Source organism: Athene noctua, chromosome 1 (assembly GCF_965140245.1).
Source record: "Athene noctua chromosome 1, bAthNoc1.hap1.1, whole genome shotgun sequence".
NCBI lineage: Eukaryota > Metazoa > Chordata > Aves > Strigiformes > Strigidae > Athene > Athene noctua.
The window spans coordinates 101,500,553-101,521,985 of NC_134037.1; the positions used below are offsets into that span (position 1 = coordinate 101,500,553).

The 21,433-nt window shown below is 36.1% G+C and overlaps 1 protein-coding gene across 3 annotated transcripts in view; it reads right to left on the bottom strand.

The window, feature by feature from the left end:
- MTA3 (metastasis associated 1 family member 3) overlaps positions 1 to 21,433 on the bottom strand; it is a 141,243-nt gene that overhangs the window by 82,294 nt on the left and 37,516 nt on the right. For 2 of the 3 annotated variants that reach the window (XM_074897110.1, XM_074897111.1), the window contains exons 5-7: positions 20,751 to 20,814; positions 19,485 to 19,602; positions 2,645 to 2,747 (exon numbers count right to left, since the gene is read on the bottom strand). In XM_074897110.1, the coding sequence (XP_074753211.1) occupies positions 2,645 to 2,747; positions 19,485 to 19,602; positions 20,751 to 20,814 (285 nt within the window). Of the gene's footprint in view, positions 1 to 2,644; positions 2,748 to 10,948; positions 11,011 to 19,484; positions 19,603 to 20,750; positions 20,815 to 21,433 lie in introns of those variants that run through there. The other variant, XM_074897112.1, reaches the window with a different exon arrangement.

Here is a 21,433-nt window from a genome sequence, read left to right on the forward strand (position 1 = left end):
CTGAAATGCTTTGTTCAAAATGGAGAAAGTATATAGAACAAAAACTGGAAAAAACGTAAAAAGATTATATACCTAAGGCGACTTGAGACTACACTCTGCAACCAGGTTACAGAAAATACAGGGGATGGAGTGATTCAGCATAAAACCCCTACATTAGCTGTGATTAACAGTTCTCTGCCACCATTAAAACAGTACCTTTGTACTATATTTCTAAGTATGAATTACAGGACAGGCAAAATATGCTGTATCTTATGAGCTTTGTCCTTCAGTAAGAAGTCTATAGAATTTTGAAAGTCAGGTTGGTTTTTTTAAAGTAGAGAAATAGGTTTTTAGGATATTTATGAATTCCAAGGGCTTTGATGTTCCTCTCATAAATCTGCATAATCATATGTTAATTTATAAATTAACCTGGTTACCTGGGATATGGAGAAGGCTGACTCAACAACTTTTTTGCCTCAGTTTTCACCGGCAAATGCTCCAGCCACACCACCCAAGATGCAGAAGGCAAAGGCAAGGACTGTGAGAATGAAGAACCACCCACTGTAGGAGAAGACCAGGTTTAAGACCATATAAGAACCCTGAAGGTGCACAAGTCCATGAGACCTGGTGAGATGCAGCCACGGGTCCTGAGAGAACTGGCAGATGAAGTGGCTCAGCCACTATCCATCATATTTGAGAAGTCACGGAAATCCAGTGAAGTGCCTGCTGGCTGGAAAAGTGGAAACATAACCCCCATTCTTAAAAAGGGGAAAAAAAGAAGACCCAGAGAACTACAAGCCAGTCAGCCTCACCTCTGTGCCTGGCAAGATCATGGAGCAGATCCTCCTGGAAACTGTGCTAGGGCACATGGAAAATAAGCAGGTGACTGGTGACAGCCAACATAACTTCACTAAGGGCAAATCGTGCCTGATAAATTTGGTGGCCTTCTGTGATGGAGTTACAGTGCTGGTGGAAAAGGGAAGTGCAACTGATATCATCTACCTGCACTTGTGAAAAGCATTTGACACTGTCCCACCCGACATCCTTGTCTCTAAATTGGACACAGGTGGATTTGACAGATGAACCACTCAGTGGATAAGGAATTGGCTGGATGGTTGCACTGAGAGTTGCGGTCAACAGCTCAATGCTCGATGTCTTTAGTAGAGAACAGTGATGAGTGGCATTCCTCAGGGATTGGTGTTGGGACTGGTGGTTTAACATCTTTGTTGGTGACATGGACAGTGGGATTAAGCACACCCTCAGCATATTTGCTGACAACACCAAGATGTGTGGTGCGGTCGACAGGCTGGAGGGAAGGGATGTGCCATCCAGAGGGACCTGGACAGGCTGGGGAGGTGGGACCCTGCAAACCTCATGAAGTTCAGTAAGGCCAAGTGCAAGGTCCTGCACATGGGTCAGGGCAATCCCAAGCACAAATACAGGCTGGGCAAGGAGTGGATTGAGAGCAGCCCTTCCTTTGGAGAAGGACTTGGGGGTATTAGTGGATGGAAAACTGACTGTGACCCAGCAATGTGTTCTCACATCCCAGAAAGCCAACTGTGTCCTGGGCTGCATCAAGAGAACTATGGCCAGCAGGTCGAGGGAATCTCTTGTGAGACCCCACCTGGAGTACAGCATTCAGCTCTGGGGCCCCCAACATAAGCAGGACATGGACCTGCTCGATTTAGCCCAGAGGAGGGACACGAAGATGATCAGAGGGCTGGAGCACAATCCTTATGAGGACAGGCTGAGAGTTGGGGTTGTTCAGCCTAAAGAAGAGAAGCCTCTGGGGAGACCTTATAGGGGCCTTCCAGTACTTAAATGAGGCTACAGGAAAGATGGAGAGGGACACTTTATCAGGGACTGTAGGGATAGGATGAGGGGTAACAGTCTTAAACTGAAAAGAGGGTAAATTTAGATTAGATATAAGGACAAAGTTCTTCACTGTGAGGGTGGTGAGACACTGGAACAGCTGAATGCCCCCTCCCTGGCAGTGTTCAAGGCCAGGCTGGATGGGGCTTTGAGCAACCGGGTCTAGTGGAAGGTGTCCCTGCCCATGGCAGGGGGGTTGGAACTGGATGATCTTTAAGGTCCCTTCGAACCCAAACCATTCTAGGATTTCATGATTCTATGGAAATTGAACTGACCAGATTTTTTTACACTAATGAAATACATCCATTCAAAACTTTGATTTCAACATTCATCCAAAATAATTGCACTGCAGATTATTCAGCTTATATGTAAATTGGGCAAGCTCTGCATCCATTTCATTTGTTAACATTTTATTTATTTCTATTCTTAACTTTTATTTTACACTATGAAATTCCAAGTACTATATAATACAAGACTGAAATATTAAATTCTGTTTCATTTACTTTGAAGGGAAACCAGACTGTTTTCTACATTTAAAGTATCAAATACTACTATAACCTGAAATACAGGGAGTGTAGCATTATTCCAAAATTCACTCTCTTTTTCTCTCTTCTGTATTGGTAGCTTCAATAAATATGCAGAAGGTTATGGTCTGATTTTCTCTTTTAGCTAACTGTGGGAAAGAGAAGGGCTCACAAAATGGCAAACAAATTGAGTAACACGATATAGGGGAATAAATAGTCAGTAGGAAAAGGAAAAGGAATTTTTTTTTATTAGACGATTTTAATCTTACCGTGCTACAACTAAAAACTGGTCAATCTGACGGTCAGTAAGGGGGCTATCTGGATCCCATACTTTTACTTCCAGCTTTGCCTGTTCTCTGTCATCTAATTCTCCTGTCAAAAGGTAGATGGGACAAAACACTTATTACTCACAATGTTCTTCTCTGTGTATTTCTTGTACTATGTTTAAAAGAGACATTGTACATTTTTAAACACACACATACACACAGAGTATTTAACAATCAGCAGTTATTCATTTAAATTCTATAATGCAGCACCAGTAAAATAAATCTCTTCCCTTAACATCAGCATTTCAATTTCAGGAGGCATTCTTAGGAGGCATATTATCAAAGAACTTTAATAAAATGTGATTATAAACTCGAAACCATAACCTAAGTAACCAGTGGTTTCTTAAATTGCTTCTCAACTATATCAAAGTTACTGTTTCACTTCAGCCATATTAAAATTAATTTCACACTTAACCAGCTTTAGCAATTAAATTCTATCCAATTTGGATTCTATGTCCCTCAAACAAAAATAATTATGAAAAAACACTGTCTACCACATTTACTTATTTTTTTCACCTTTTGCTCTGAGTCACTACACTATCTGTATTGTTAACTCACTTCATATTATTAAAATTGCTGTGTACGTTGACTAGTTATATCCTCTTAGAAAATAGTATATAAGTTTACAGCACAAGAAAGTTACTATATGCTACATCATCATTTCCCAACTCCATTTGTCTGATCAGAGCAATCTTTGTACATGAAGTGGCCAAAACAATGGTAGTGGTTTCTGGTATTTGTTTTGCCCTGTATTAATTACTTAACAAGTATGGCATTTATACTGCTTGTAAGAAAAGTGAAGTGTGAAGATGCTACAATGATTCACGTTCACACGGAAGCCCACTATGGCCTTACTACTACACCAGTTAACTTCTACTGCAAAATGAGAAATGTTACAGAGGTTGAATAAGTAGGCAAGACATATTCTACCAGCATGAGAAGATTTACCTGTGGGATGTGGCCAGCACATCTGTGGCCACAAGAGATGACAACAGCAAAATTTTTGTCCCTCCTTGGTATTTTAGAATACGGGCATGTTCTTCCTTCAGTGAACATGTGAAAAACTCCAATGTTTAGTTGGCTGCTAGTACTTGTCTCTGATTTTTATGAGCTACTACAAGAATAAAAATCTGTTCTCAAATACAGCCATTTCATTTCCTCTGAAAATCCAAGATGTGTAGGTACCTCTCTGAGCATGTAGATCTTTGGTCTGTGCTACTTCTTACAACTTAACGAAAACCACCAGTCTAAACAGGCACAGTATCAAGACATGAAATAACCTGTACCCTTAAGAGTCTGGAGGCAGGCTGCAAAACAAGCACTGGCTCTTCTGAAATCTAAGCATATATGGCAAGTTTCTCTAGCACTTTCATCCTGGAAGGAAATGAAAATGTGGTATATATTTATCCCTACCAAATACACAAGTTAGAACTGCACCATGCTGTCTGGCTAATGTTTCAGGAACAAATTTCAGTCACATTCTCAGAAAAATACAGTAAAGTACTTTCTTCAAAGAACTGCCTGCCTCATGGGACTTCTGCGCCTCTTTAAACTCATTCACATCCAGTACTGGAAAACAACTTAATTTCTGGCAATCTTGGGTAGGATTTTAAACTTATTCAATGGAGTACACACCTGTCAATACATTATTTTTCCCATCTGTGACAGACACATTGTGGGTGATGTTCTACATTTTATAAATAATCTCTGAGCACTTCATTTCAATCTGTTAATATATAGTTCTTAAATCTTATTTTTAATGTTAGTTAACTGTTTCAGCACATCATATCCTGAAGACTATAACTATAGTCAGGCAGGGTATACTTCTTACAAAGAGTAAACATCATAGAAGCACAGCACAAGTATTCAACCCAAACACGTCACTCTCCTGAATTAAATTTGCAAAAAGATGAAAAAAATTGCAATACTACACATCGTACTTCAATTACAATTACTTCTACAAAATACCGTTTTAACTCTTGATAAAGCTAAATCTAAAATATTGCCAAACAGTATTTTGTAATGGCAGTAGACATAAACAGGGTATGTGCAACCAAACATCTATACCAAAAGTATCCAAACACATACAATATTTGCAGTATTAAATATTACTGCAACAATGGCAGACAGAGAGGTTTCCAGAAGATATGTGGTCTCTGCCAAACTGCAGTTACAAAAAAAGCTTCATTCCCGATTTTCCATTTAAATGGCAGGATATTATCACTTAAACAGGAAGAAAAGTAACCTAAACAGATCAATCAAGGAGACAGGGAAGCGGTGCTGTAGAAATCTTTGCAAAGTTGAGTTCAGGAATAAAAAATTTTGTTTACTTCCTTTGAATGTGTTGCAAGAATCAGTGTAAGAGGATCACATAAGATAAACAGGCCTCCTCTCCAGAGATCACCTTTAAAACGGTAATTACAAAACCCCCTCTGTTTTCCTTGAGCTGTCTGTCCTTACTTAGTTCATCATGCTTGTACCTTATACTATAGGATTTTTAAGGTGCCAGACCCCTTTAAATCTAAGACGCTATTTTCCTGTTAATATCTCTACATTTATCTTTAATATTGTTGAATTTGACACAGAACTAAAAGACATTGAAACTGAACACGTATCCAAGTTGCCATAGTATTAATTCCTTCCACTGCAAATTCCAGGACAGAAACAGAATGGGGGGTGTTAATTTTTAACATTTTCAGCCTTGCATATGAGAAGGTTCTCAGATTCTCTTTCACAAGTTTTAAGTTCTCTCACCAACATACCAATTACAGATTCTGAGAAGTGCTAGGCAATTTTTTTGAATGACTGGTATGACATACCAGCATATCCAATTTATTTTGAGCTCTGCTTATAATTTTATTATAACCAATCTAATCCTGAAGATTAATTTTACCGGAAAACATTACAAGATGGCCAGAAATATGCCTGGTTTTGTCTTCATCAATCATTCAATGCTTTACTTCTCATGGTTCTCCCCTAATAAAAAGCAAAATTTTTTTTTCTTAATTAAAAAAAAGAAAGTTCTGCATTTCAGTTAGTCATTTTAAACAAAGGAAAGCATGATATGACTCCTACAGAAAACAACTGTAGAAAAAATTTTACAAAACGGAAATAAATCAAATGAAACTTTTAACTGAATGCAGTTAAGATGAACAGCAAGAAATTAAAGACCTACTTCGTCTTTTAGACTTCACTTCCTGCAGATAAATACCCCCAAGGTAATTAGTACATTAGATTCAGTATGATTCTGTGTTCTTATAACATATCCAACTAAAAGAAAATAACTTGCAATATGAACTATGAACATTTTCTTAGAGCGCAATTCTTTTTAATTTTACAGATATATAACAATGCTGCAATATTGTATCCTTTTAACTGAAATAGGAAATTTATAAAAATTGGATTTTTAAAAAATGGTTTTCAGGGAAACAATGCCAATTGCACCTTTAATGACAAAAAACCTGATGAGATATCTGACTGAAATATAGCCAGGAGGACAGTTTTTAGAGACATCACTTGTCAGGTACAATGACTTATTTTTGTATTTTGCACAATTTGCACTATTTTTCAAGATACCTCTTTATTCTCCTTTCAAAAAGTAATTTACCAGTCACTTCAATCCAAACATATGAACTAAACACCTGCAGTGCTCAGCTTTCTGAGTGAATCCATTTTTCATTATATGTAAAACAGAGGTACCAGCTGCTGGATCCTTAATCACATGGCACAGAAAATCTGTAGTTGCAATTTTTTGGTCAGAGTAGGGCAGACATAACCATGGACAGCAGTTAAGACACCAGAGCAATAGTTTATACCACAGAGTTCCTCCTACTATGGAAATTCATTCAGGGCTTGACACAATCTGTTGAAATGAGCCAGGAGTTTTGACTCATGCAATTCACCCGGTTCGCTAGATACCTAAGCACATAAACATGAAGGCCCGTGTAGAAGTTTATATTCTTAAATCTTGGCACATATCTAAGAAGTAAATTCACTGTCTTCATCTTTGTGCTTCAGTTTTATACCTGTGAAATAGGAATGTATCTCCTGGCTACGTCGCAATGACGCAGAAGAGGTACTTGTCAGTTCTTATTTCCCCCTTCGTCCAGTTCAGTGTGCAACACAACAAAAATTCTATTAGTGAAATAGAGGATAAGATTTAGCAGATAAAGCACTTAGCAGGTTTTTGTCAGAACTGTTTGGCGGTATACTAACTGCAGGCAATCCTAAATGTCTTTTTGAACATAGCTTCATGTGATATATAACACTATAAAAAAAGGCAATTAATCACTGAAAAGGGTTTCAATTCATGAACCACCTTCTCACGCTGCTAGTTAGACTGCTTCAATTTACAGGTGAGAAAAATAGCATCGCATTGGATTTTCTCACACTGTCTAGCTATGAACAAAGTTCCAGATGTTAAGTCTGCTGGTTTAAAGTAAAATCTGAGCTTTTTCCTTCACTGAAAAGTTCATTAGGTCCTCTCTAAAACACTCAGTATATTCATTCTGCATAAAAAATAAATTATAGTCATACAAAGGTTAATTATCATAAAACATCCCAAAGGTTTTGACAAACAACTGATGGGATGGGGCACATACAGCTTAATTGAGAAAGCTGGTTACCAAACGTCGAAGTAATTGCCACTGGGAAAGTAAGTTTTACATGATCTACAGAAGGAAAGACACCTTTCAGATCGATGCACAAACTTTATCTACTGACACTCAATGAGTTCAACTCTGCATAAACTGAATTAATGGTAAATAGCTAGCTAACTGTTAGTCTTAACTAACAGAAATTACAACCCTTCTCACTATAAATGTTCTGCAGACATAGAATTCTTACTACTTTATTTTTTCTTTTTTTTTTAGTGATGTGATTATTACCAGTACTAACAATCACCAATCATTCAGAAAAAAAGTTCAAAAATTTTACATTCAACTCTGCAAAAAATAAAACTGAATTATGTGCAAAAAATTTCTCTCATTGAAGTAACATGAGAAATCTTAGATTATTTTAAAAGTATAGGCAAAAGGAAAATTATTACATTTCAATTGCAGAACAATTCCATCCCCCTTAGCTTGCCTGACAGATGTATATCCAAAATTTCAATTACTTATTCAGATAATGAGTTGTGTATTTACACAAATCTTATGGTAAAACTCAATTTATGAGCATAACGCATGTATGAAGACTAGAAATGAAAACCAAACTATTATAAAGACTATACGTATAGAGACAATTAAAGATACCAGGTAATACAAGCCCATTATTTGTCTACAACTTAAACTGCTGCTGAGCATTTTCCAAGACAATAAAACGTGCATAGTCCAATTGCCTTATATGCTCTAACTCTAGCCTATTAAACAAATTCAGTCATATTTCACTTGAAAACTCCCTTTTGAATTAAACTTCCTCAACTCCAACAACCTCAGAGCTCTCTCAGTGCTCAAGTCTTGCAGTGCTTATAAATGAACCACTGACGATCAAAGACCTCAAAAGCACTCAAAAGAGCTTTAATTCATCATGTTCTAAATTCCTAAACAGAAAGAACTATAATTGGGCTCAAAATAAAAACTGTAACCATGCAGTAATGACAAACTTCTCCATAATGCTGCATCAGGAACAGCTGACCTATGGGAATGTCCGGTGCTGGAAAAAAAGGAACAAATAAGGTCGCTTCTTTCCCAAAACCCTGCAGAACAGCATGCAAAAAGAAACTTCCACAGATCAGAGAACATGGAGGCATAATGTCCTACAATCACACCATTCCTCACTTTATAGTCCTTATTAAATCGTACTTGGATAGAATCCCCACTGCCACAGAAATGAAATGATTAAAAAGTGAGCCCTTTCATTTTAGCTTTTTATGGCAAATCTAAAGACAACGACCTAAATTAATATATTGCATAAAACTACAAGGTCACCTTCAATTCAAAGGCAAGGGTAAGTATTCAACTAAGAAAAAGATAGTTGAAATTCACCTTTATTTGGGAATTAGCTTCTTGTACTCTGATATTATGAATAAATCTGAACAATGAGACTTGCACCCAGATTCCCTGCCCCTCACCCCCCCATTTTAGATGATATTTTGGTTGGTAGACACTGTGCAGTGGTCTAGCACCTATTCCAATCTGAATACAGAAAGATTGCAACCGTTTTTCTGAATTCCTGACATAACACAACCTGAGGCAACACAGTTTTCAGGAAAGCATAGTGAAAATGTTTCTGTGTATAATTAACAGTACCATACTACATATGATTATTAACAATATTTAAAGTACTTGTTTTAGAAAGAGGGATACCACAATGCCTAGACATTGTATTCTTCAAAAAAACCCCACTAAATGAAAATGAAATCTCTGGTTCTGTCTTTCTTTTTTTAAAAAAATAAACTTAATTTTATGAATATGCAAATCCCCTGTGACTATAGTATTCTAAAGCTAAACAGGACTATTCATTTGCATAAATGTAAACAAAACATAATTCAGAGAATAACTTATTTAGGATGAGATGTATTTTGATTTATTCAAATGCAAAAAAGATTTCATCTGCATCTGATATTTGTTTTTCATCTTCTACAGAATAAACTTAAAAGAAAAATCAGACTTGCAATAAAACAGCAAATGGAAAAAAACCCTCAATTTACAATAAGTCCATTTAGGCAAAGTTACTGAGGTATAAAAAAACCAGCAAGGTCAATTAAACTCTAAGATGTTGCTGCTTGAAAGGTGATTTGAGTGCTCACTGCGATACATTATTTGGGATAATAAGTGCATACACAGCATACAATAAATAGCTGTATCCTTCATAAGACTGCCTACCCAACAGAACTCATTTAGTATTTGAACAATCTCAGCCAATACTCTATGGCTATTATTAATAAAGAAATCTTTCCGACAGCAATCATGCACAACCTTCCACGTCAACAACGCAGCACAGACTATTCATGCTGCATTGCAACCAGAAGGCAAAAAGAGAAGACAGCTACTTTAGCCATTTCCTTCAAGTTATTGACAATAGGAGGTTCATTACAAATGTAAGAATGAGAACAGATGCTTAAGTCTCCTCAAGAGGCTAAAGACAGTAGGAAATCATGGCTCTCTTGTTATAAAGACTAAAACTCCAACTGACTTGTCTTTAAGCATCAAGCAAATGAGAAAGGCAGACCTGCTTTTACAATTCAGGGCAGGAACAGGGGGTAAAATAGACCAAACAATCCCCAAGCAGAAAATCTGCACTGCTCACTTCGACTGTTGAACAGATTTTATGAGCTAATTGCTTAACAGGACCATTTCCAACTCTTCTAATTTACCATTTCACTGTTAACACAGAAGTTGTGAGTGATATGAGAATTGAAGCTCAGAAATTTCCATTACCACATTACCTAAGAATAGCGTAAGCATAGTAAATATATAAGGAAGAACCAACATAACCCATGTAACTGCTTGTTTGATCAAAATCATACATGCATTTAATACCTCAATGAATTGTACCAAGAGGCAACAAATATTTTAAAATAACATTACTGAAGAGACTTCATAAAGTACTGTTTTATAATGCAGAGCTTCTAAATACCTAACTGAGCTTCTGTAGTATACGTGGCTGCAATCCTAAACTACAGATTTCCCTTGCATCTGCAAGGTTAGGCAGAAGTAAATGAAGTCTTTACTGAAAACAGGCACAAAGAGGCCATTTACATGTGCTTTATCTGATTTATAGTAAAACTGATAAAAGTCTATAAACAGGCATTTAATTGGCTAGCACATAAATCACTAATTCAGTTCCCTAGACGAGAAATTGGCAACACTGATGTAAAGGATATCATAATCCTATTAAAACCTGACATGAACAACATTGTAAAGAGTATTTTACTATTTGTGATGATCATGCATTTGACAGTTAATTATGCAAAATTTACTCCACTGAGCTTAGTAACAAAAGTCTACGAATCAGACAGGTGACTACCACAGCTCCTTCTTTTAGAAGGTATTACAGAAAAAATTTCATGTAACTCAAAGGCAAAAGTGCAACCAACAGAAACTCCATATAAGAACAAAATATGTTTGAGTACTCATAAACAGGAGTTTCATTCTGGTGTACTACTTCTGTTGAGATTCATCTCATCAAACCTTAAACGTCCTCTGATCTATTTTACACATCCATCTTCAGCTGATATGAATCAGGTTTAGGCAACATTTTTCTCTGACCATAAAGGTAAGTCTTACTGGGTTAGCACAATCATACCTTTTATGTCTGGTATTCTACTGCAGCTTCCACAGGTAGAACTCCCGAATTGGCTTTTCATATCTGTTGTCCCACACACTCCTGAAAAATTCATTAAACTGGAAAGCCATCATATTTTAGTTGACTGAATCGCCCTCAAAGACCTCTTTGCTTCTGGCATATTCTGACTGGTATTGAAGTTATCATTTATTTTGCTGCTAACTTACTAGATTTTCCAACAACTTTGAAGCTTCAACACATTTCAGACTAAACTTGGTGGAAGAGATTTCTACAAGGTTCCTGAGCATCCACTTTAAGCAAATGAGACTTAGGCATAAACATCTCCTTTTATACTTGCTCCTGAAGGTAGTTCTAGCTTCAGAATTTGAGCTTTGACTTCTGCTGTCTAGATCCCAGTAAGGTCACCTTGAGTTGCCAGGAGATCTAGTTTTAGACAACAGACTATGGACTCCCAAATTGCTGTATGTAGAACAAGAGAGGTGTACTACACAAACTAGTCCCTTCATCCCATCCAGAACTGTACTTTATGGCTGACAGCTTTCTCCATTAAAATCTTTTCCTCACATGCCAACACACCACTCAAAGAGCCTAAAGCTGCTGCTGTCACCTTCTGTGTGTGCATAGGAAAAGCAATTCTTTCTTTGATGATCTAACCTAAGCAACAAGTTTTGCACTAAATCCACTAATTTATCCTTGCAACTTGGTTCACTCACAAAGGAAATATTAACATGGCCTCAAAATCATCAGTCCTCATGATTTCTTAAACCCAGTTAAAAACAAAAGGCTAGACATATACTATTTGTGAAAATACTGAACTCAGGAAAAGAGGCACTGTTTTCTTCATTTTATTTTCCAAGAACCACCTATTATATTAACGTGCCCAGATCTCACATTCAGCAATTGTCATAAAACTGATCACTCAGCACAAATTACAGATCATATTTTCTGAAAACTGATAGGATGCTAAGACACAATATTTGTTTATCCTGTCAGACATTTCTCACAGCCACACATCAATCGTCTTCAGAGTCTAACAATTGCATAACTCTCTAATTTTTAACTTAAATACCTGAATACAGAATCTTCTGAAAAATATTTCATATTGACGAATTTTTAAAAGGCCTGATTTTTATCTTCTCACAAAAGAATGCAGTCATTGCAACTACATCAACACCAACAGAGATAATACAGCACACAGACTTTTGACAAGAAAATCAGATGCACCATTCAAGCCACTCCTGCAGGTCTCTGGCTAGTATTAGTGATTTTTCAATTCAGCAGTGGTTCTTCCAATAAATGAGAGTATTATGTACCACGAAGTAACAAAACAGATCCCTCCTCATGAGATACAGTTGAGTTCCAATATTCTAAAACATATTTTTCATTTATTAAATTACAATAAAAATTTAATGTATATGGGAAGCATTTAAAAAAACAGAAAATCAAATACACTGAGTCTAAGCATCCTGAACTTTCATGATGTTAAAAATCGAAACAGTATGAGTTTCTTATCTGTCTCTTTACATGTAACTATGTTCAAGCTTAAAATGCTGAAATTCCAATATTCCCAAACATTAACAGGCTTGAACTCTGAGTTTAATAGTTTCCATCTGATATATCTGGTCCATTAAAAACAACATGCTCTCACAACTGAGTTGCAGGAAAAAGACACTAGGAAACACCTCTGAAGGAATTATTTTGGTTTTTCAGAACAAAAAAGTTTTAGAAGTTTTGGACACAGATTTTCTGTGCATCATCCAAAATTTACAGCTTAAACTTCCCCACCTGCTCCCCGTCTTCCTATTAAGCGCTCAGCTACTTGAACTCCATTAATTCTAAAATGCCTTGCCTTCAAGAAATGGAACCAACTTCACAGCAGGTGCTATTTCTAGATGCTCTCTGGATATTTTCAGATGTGTACGAGGGAGTCTGGGTTTTTATACAGATACTATGAATATAGTTTATAATTTTATTTATTACAAAGAAAAAAAAAACTTTGAACAGAATGTCTTTCCTACGGGCTACTTCTTCCTCCGTTTCAGAGACTCTCATTCCTCTTCCTCTATATGTCTCAGTAAGTGGGTAGTCCTATTCCTTGCTAACTCTAAACTCTTTGTACTGCTTTAAATGGCCACAGAGTAATTGTGTCAGATCCCAGCTCCATAAAGAATTCCCCAGAATACAGTGGTCTCCTTTTAACACAGATACAAGAGATAAGCAGCACTGGACTAGGAACAGGACTTCAGCTGGGAGTGGACCACTAGCATAAGGAAAATTCCATGTAGCGGGACACAGACATCCCCATAACAGTGACTCTAACCAAGATCAGCCCTCTCGCTAATTAAAACAGGAATTTGCAAACAGTTTGCCATTGCTGGTGACAGTACTCAATTAGCACTAGCAACCTGTTCTCTAGATAAACCTTTAAATCTAATTATTACCCACCACACCTGTCAACACCTTGATGCTTGTCTCCTTCCATATACCTTTGCATGGAGACTGAAATCTCATTTCCCACCAACTGCAAACCAAACCTAACCCTTCATGCATCCATCACCACGTTTCCCACTGACACGCCTCTCTTTTGCCCAAAGATCTCTATCTCCACATGACTTGCTCAGTACTCAGAATCCTTACAGCAGGCACTACGAGCAGAGCCTGATGAGCTGACAGAAACTGCTGCTATACACAGACAATTAATTCACAGTAAAACGTTCTTACTGTGCACTTTCCACTGCTCAGATAAGCATGTGCACACTGATAGCTGTGCACAGCTGTCACTGTGATGCCGCCCAGGAAAACATAGATTGGGAATCTCTGTGTGCAAAAAGACACCCTTCAACCACCTGAACACCTTGAGACAGGTAGAGAAAGTTTAAAGGTTAATTCCCTCTACAGCCTACTTTCAAGCTGGTAGTTTTGTACTAAATCTCAGAAATTATGCCATGTTTTTACAATAGAAATAAAATTTTTAAAGGTTAGTAGTTGCTTTGTTAACTGAATCATATTGTGCATATGTTATACTTTTTCTTATATTACAGTATTATAATCTAATTATACCGAAGACTTTTTGAGAGGTAGTAATGCTGTTAGCTTAGCATTAGTGTTTGAACTTCCTAATATTCAGGTGTTCCTTTTATTTTTAGACTGAGATTTGCTAAAAGCTCAACATATTGTCTCAAGCCTTTATGGAAAAGTCAGCTGAAACTGAGCATACTAATGACAATGACTGAACATGTACAAAGAAGTTATTTACTACCCTGCATCATCACTGGAGGGAAGGTAGCAGTTTGAGGTTTCTCTTTCAGCTTCTCTTAATGAAATATGACTGTAGATAAGCACAGAAAAATATGGTGCCTAAGATCATCTTTGAAGCATAGGTGTTTTGATTAAACAACTGTCCACTCACATGCTTGTTCAATAAGAGGTAAACTTCCAATCCCAACCCGCTCTCTATGGATAAAGAAGCACTTCCCCAGGGTAAAAGGCTGAATCTCGTAAGTAGGTGGTTAAACTGTAGCACCATAGTAGAATCAGTTCAAGTTAGAAGGGATCGCAGGAGATGTCTAGCATAGCCTCCTCCTCAAAAAAGACTCAGCTGTGAGATGAGACCAGAGCTTTATCCACTTCAGTCTTGAAAACCTCTAATGACAGAGATGATACAACCTCCCTCGGTATTTGCTCCACTACCTGACCATACTTATGGAAAAAAAACTTCTGCTCATGGCCATTCTGAACCTCATCTTTCAAATTCTATCTTTTATCTCATCCTCCCACTATGCACCACTTTCAAGAACCTGTCTGTCTTCTCAACAACCTCCCCTCAAGTCACTGGGTAGCTGCAGTTCGTCACCACCTTGAAGCCAACTCTTTTCCAGGGTGAACAAGCTCAATTCCCTCAGACTGTCCTTGCAGGGCAAGTGCTCTAGCCCCATGAAGTGTGATGGTCTTCACAGAACTTATTTCAGTTTACCAATAACTAGCCCATGCTGGGGGACTCAAACCTGGATGCAGTATCTAGATGGGATCTAATGAGTGCTCAGTAAAGGGGGATGATCACTTACTTTCCTTGATCTACTGGCTATGTGCCAGGTGACACAGCCCAGAATGCTGTTAGCCTCCTTCGCAGCCGAAGTACACTGCTGGCTTACATTCCCTTGCTGTCTGCCAGCACCCCAGGGCCTTTTCCACACAGCTGTTCCCCTCAGTCCCTTCATCCCCCAATAAATTTCTTACTTTACTAAATATATGAATGAGTACCTTAATGTACTATAAATTTCCCTTCAGCTAGAACTAAACTGAAGTCATCTAAAGCCACAGAAGAAGAAAACTGGCATTGTGATGAAGACATGCTACCAGATGTAGGGTTAATTACTACTTTTTTTAGTCTTGTCACTCTTCTTTCATCCTCCTATTTGCTAAAACATTGTCCAAATTTCAGAGGGCATTCAAATAACTAAAGTCTTCGGAGATAATAGCCATAAGGTCTATAAACTACCTAAGGGTCTAAGATCTTAGCAACGTGCTCTCTTTAAAAAGGGAGCAAATTAGAGAAATTCAAGATAACTGTTAGCAGAATAATTCATAAAAGTACGCCTTTTAATCAAATAATCATAAGAATGACTTACCCAAAGCAAAACTGTATAGAGTTTTTTGTTGTTTGTTTGGGGGTGTGTGTTTTGTTTTTTGAACTTACTAGTCACATATTTCATTAGCTGTTGACAAATACAGTAGGTAGATGCCCCAGACAGCACATATAGAGAACAAGGTACCTTGCTCTGGGACTGTACAGTAGGGATGCTTGAAACAAGATACACTTTGTCCAAATGCATGCTTTGGTTCTCAGAGATAAATCTTTTTATCCTTGCTTTGTGCAGAGGAGCACAACTGGAAACAGGTTTGAAAATAAACACCTGCTATATTGACAGAATAAGCCGCTGGAGAATGTGTGGTTAAAAGCAGAGAAAGGACCTTCTTTAGCATCACACTAGCCAGAATTTCAGTCAATGCTGTAGAATATAGTCTCCTGTTCTCCTGTGTAATAAGAGCAACTAAAAAGACTCTCACAATCTTCAAACTATAGTCTAGGAAGACTGGAGCACTTGCACCTGGGAGGAGAAAGAAGGGTTTCACAGAACCATAATATCATTTGAATCTGACAACTTTGATCATAGGTTTACTCCCGAAGATGCTCATAAATGTAACAAGAGATGGGCTGAAAGAAATCTGCTCTGGTCTTTCTCCAAAGTTAAAGATCTTCACTAAATGTATATCTAAGTGATTTAGCTAAGCCACTACAAACAAAACCAGCATAGATAAAGAAGGCTTAGGCATCTTCAGCCAGTTTTAAACTTTGTTTATATTTGTTTACTGTAATTGTGGAAAGGATTTACGATTCAATGTATCTCAAAGTGGAAAAACAGTTGGACCTGAAATACTTTATTATGTATCTTGATTTTAATAACTTTTTTAAAAAGCAAACATTCTTTTCATTTCAAAAATTAAAGAGAAATATAAAGTTATCCAATTCACCCAAGGTGGAGATAGAGGGGAGAAGGTATGTTGCATTATACAAAGTTTGATCTAAACACCAGGTTTTGGAGTATGTTCTACTCAAGGACAGAAAAATGGTAACATCAGTGCAAGGGGAAAAAAAATAAAATCTATTCCCACAAAGAAAATATATATAGTTCTCCAATTAACACTAAAAAAAAAAGATATAGTAGTCCAGACAGAACATGAATTATCACAGTATAGAGAAAATGAAAGCAATTTGAATTTTTTATCTACTAGAATACATCAGTGTGTTTACATCAAAATAATTTAATGTTTATAGATGTGGAAGGGCTTTGACAGTTCAAAGAACTTTTTTTTTTTTTCAGCCACTTTGTGACTGGCCTTCTGAAAGCTAATCTGACCTGGCATGCCTTCAGTCATCTGAATTACATGCCAGTAACTTTTGAAACAAAATAACTGATGGCATGTGAATCTTCGATTTTTCTAAATCTTTTTTTAAAATAGTTTGGGAGATTTTCTGTAAACATAAAATATTCCTACCAATAACATTCAAAAAGGTATACTTCCTTTACATTAAAGAACAAATTTTAAGTGTGAGTAAAGTTGGCAATGCTTTCTATTTTATTATCTAATACTATTATTAGATGACACAACCTAATTTTTCTGAAGTGATCTTTGACTCGAAGTTGTCTAAATTATCGAAGCTAAATGATTTCTTTTAATTTACGGTGATTGCTCTAGGCTTTTAGTTTTAAAGAACCATACATTATGGCATAATAATTTGGACATACAGATCATTAGCTACTTTTAAAAATACAGGCACAAAAATTTATTTCAAAAATCAGAAATCTTCATGGAATTCCGTATTTGCAAACATCTCTATTTTATTCTATTAATTTTAAACATTGCTTAGATTTGTTTTCATGACTGAAAAGGCTTGACAGTGAATGGATTAACTTTCAGGCTGTCAGCTTACATAAAGACACAGTAATAGCTGAATCACCTTTTTCTTTTCCTTGGAGGTCAGAAGATTACAGAAACATTTAGGTAACGGTCAGTCAAAACTACAATAATTCACATATTTTTATCCTCCTAAAACGAAACTTTTTTCCACCAACCACTGGAAATACATGCAGATTAATCCAACTAAACTGCCAAAATAGTGCTCTGTATACCACCTGGTCTTTGGTTTGTGGACAGCTTGATGTTTCTGAACCCTAATAATAAGTGATGGACTATTATCACCTACTAGAGACAGCAAGAAGACTTAACTGCACTTTGAGGATTAATGGGGCGTGAGAAAAACAAGACAGTAACACACAGTGAAATCCTGTCTTCATCACATAAAAAAAAGATCATCTTCTCATTTAACTGAATCAAGGATTTAACTCAGAAAGTTAAGCTCCAGAAGAACTTAGTAACTTAACTTCTAATAAATATGGAATTTAATTTTAGAAAAAAAAATAATAAATAAGTAAAATTTCCATGGGAAAAACATTTACTTTATATGTAGCATTCACTATTCCATAATTAGGCTCTGTCTTTAGTAATGTAAGTAGCAGAATTCAGTAGGAAAAACCCTCCTGCCTGGCAGACACTCCAGCTCATCCTGAAAACCCACCAATTCAGCCAGCTACTTCAGAAGCACATCAATACTTCCTGGCTACTTGATACACACATTGAGACAGTAATTTTCTCTCATACTCTGGGAAGCTTTCCTCTTGAGCATATGAATGCCTACATAATTATTTGTTTCCCTATGACAGGCACATTTTACAGCAAGAATTGCAGTGTATCACATTCTAGTCATAAACTTGTTCTGAAACAAGTCTGTATGCCTTATAAACAAATCTGGAGAAGTCTTCCTACAGTTTACTTCTGGTTATTAAAAGTCAGAATAATAATGCAGGTGAGCTACTAAATGGCATCCATTGTAAAATAATCTGCCACTTGCCAGAAATTAAATCATTCATGTTTTATACAGTTTATTAAATAAGCCTTGTAGAAATAATGCTTATTTTGTATGAAAGAAAAAGTATAGCAGAAAAAACCCCAGCCCATTACAAATGAAAACCACACCATTTAAGGTTATAAATAGACACATTTGTGGCATTCAGACCTCCTTTGACTTACTGCAAGTGATATTCCTGTCACATAATCTTTTCTTATTAAGGAATAAATACCATGATTCTTGAAAATAGTATTTGTGTCTAGATACTCCTCATGAAACTTTTGTTTTTGTTAGCACTCAATGATGAGTGCATATTTCACTGACAAAACCAGCTCATTTTAAAATTTACTATGTAAATATAATTCAAACATAACAAGACACAGAGCGTGCTGATGCTTCTTAAATAACATCCAAACACTAAATAAATATTCTACTTGAAATTTTGTTTAAAAAAATAAAGTTTCTACTTAGCAAAAGCCTAAGGTAAAGATAGTTGTGCTAGATTAGAAATAAATAAAATCTACTTTAAAAATACCACTGATTTTAAAGATATGCCAAGGCTTGAAACATTTGTTTCACTCCTGCTACCAAACAGAGAAGATGTAAGCCATTTTAACTATTTTTAAAAATATTTTAAAGTAAGACGACACACCAACATACATTCTCTATGCAAATACTATTTGAAAAGTGAGTCAAAGAATACGTTTTTCATTTGTTTGTTACCATGTTATTTTTCTAGAAAATGGGTTGGTGCTCAGCATCATCTTTCCATGAGGCCTACATCTAGGCCTATAAGATCTAACCAGACCATATAACAAGTAAACAAACACTGAATGCCTAAATTGTGTTATGCACAAACTGGAAACGGACAATGCCTTTTCAAAAGCTATTCAAGTATCCTTTCCTTCTTTCTTTCTTTATAATACCAAAAGGTATTTGTCAATTTTTAAAGATCTACTATTTTACTCACTCTGCCTCTATGCTGATTAGTTTAGTTCAGAAAGTCAACGTAAGTAATAATGAAAGATGAGGATTATTTTGTTGACTAATCAAAGATCATGTATTTACCTTCTGCAAGCATGTCTGGCACATCTGCTTGATATCTAGGCCCCACTCTGATTTCTCCCTTGTCTGCTAAAAGCGTTTTCAGTGATGGATCATACACCAATGAATAAAAAAAAGTATCCTAAAAAAGAAGACATATTTGCAACAGCATAATGATTTTTAAAATTAGGTTTATAAACCTGTATCACTTTCCATTTGGAAATTATTAAAGGAACCCTACTTGCACACTTTTGCAAGGCACAGTTTTGGTACCTTAATCCTTATTTAAAATAATGCAGATGTATCATGGGTACTTTTAAAAGGCTAATTGAAGCCTCTCTCATTGCTAGGAGTTATTTCAAGATAGAGCAATAATGAAAAGATTCATAGACAAAAATACATCAATAGATTTGAAAAGAATAAACAACTGCTTTTTGAATTTAACATGTTTCCTCCCCTAAATACTACCATGCTGACTTTGCATTATAAATTACAACTCAAAAAATCATAAAACACTATCAGTGTCTGAAGAGGGCTTACACAAAAATAGTATCGGCATGTCTGGTACAATCCCATGAAGTATAGGGCAAATCCTGTTTTCAGAAAAGTTTTTATCAGTGGTTTTGGTGTAGAAATTTAAAAATAAAGACATGCTAATTTCAGCTAAAAACATCTGTCTGTCTGATGTCATATTAAGCCTCTCCAAAGAAAATATGTTTATTTTGAATGTATTTTGCAATACAACTCTCTTTCAAATTCTTGAGGAATTTTCTTCCCCTCTTGTAAAGCTAAGCATCCTAAGTTTCTTCAACGGGAAATGAAAGGTGAGGAGATTTTTTCCATACAGTAATTCAGAACCCTTTAAATTAAACCCTATGCTAAGTTGCCCTCTCTAGGACCCCCTCGTCTCTCCCTGTCCACCACAGGAAGACTCTTCTTTCTATAACACCTCTACGAAAAAAGAAAAAAACAAAACAAAACAAGCCGTATGAATTCCCCCTTAAGTATCTGCTACAGGAAAAAGTCTGTGTATTTTTCTTTTGTAAGATGCCACATGAATTACTTTTAACTATTTTTTTTCCAAATACAACTATATTAATAATAAAACTGTCATTTAAGAGTGTCAATTTTTTATCCAATAAGATTTTTTAAATCAGCGTTTTCAACATGATTTTCTAATTTATTCAAGAAAAATTTTCAAAAATGTTGTCTCCCCATTTATTAAAAATACAGCCATAAAAAAAACCCATAAACCCATCCCAATATTTACCCAAATAAAAGTCACATTACCTCTTTCTCCAGATATGACAGCACAGATTCTGTCTCATTCAGAAGTGCAACACTGCATTTTCCCCTACACAAACACAAGGAAGAACTGTTACTTTGTAGAAGTTCACATTTTTATTGTCAAAAAATTATTTGCAAGAAAACGATCTAGACATAGTTTACATTAAGAATATAGTAAAATGCACATTGCCATACTTCTAAGATATGAAAAATAATATCAAAGAAACAAAATGAATGGCTGTACTGACCTAATCATTCAAATACATAGGAATTCTGCCAAACTGGGAAATAGTTTCAGAAATAGAGAAACAGTGAAGGAACAAGAGGTAATATGACAAACAGTAAATACACATACAATTAATAAAAAGGCCTGGAAGAATAAACATCACCTCCGAGTGACTTACCTCTAGTAAGTTCAGTGCCTAAACTGAAAACAACCCAAAACAGAAACAATATAAAGTATACCAATGGCCTGTAGAAGTAAAGCACTTTTCCTTTTTGAATGGAATTATTTCTAATAATTAATCAGGAAATTCTATTCATTTATCCTATGGCCACATTAAAATATTAACTACCACATTTTTGTGCAGGCTGCCAGTAGAAATCTTCCCATTATTCAGTAGTGGTACAGATCTGACCATGTATAACACATGGAGATAACGCAACGGGAGTTTGCCCCACTACCC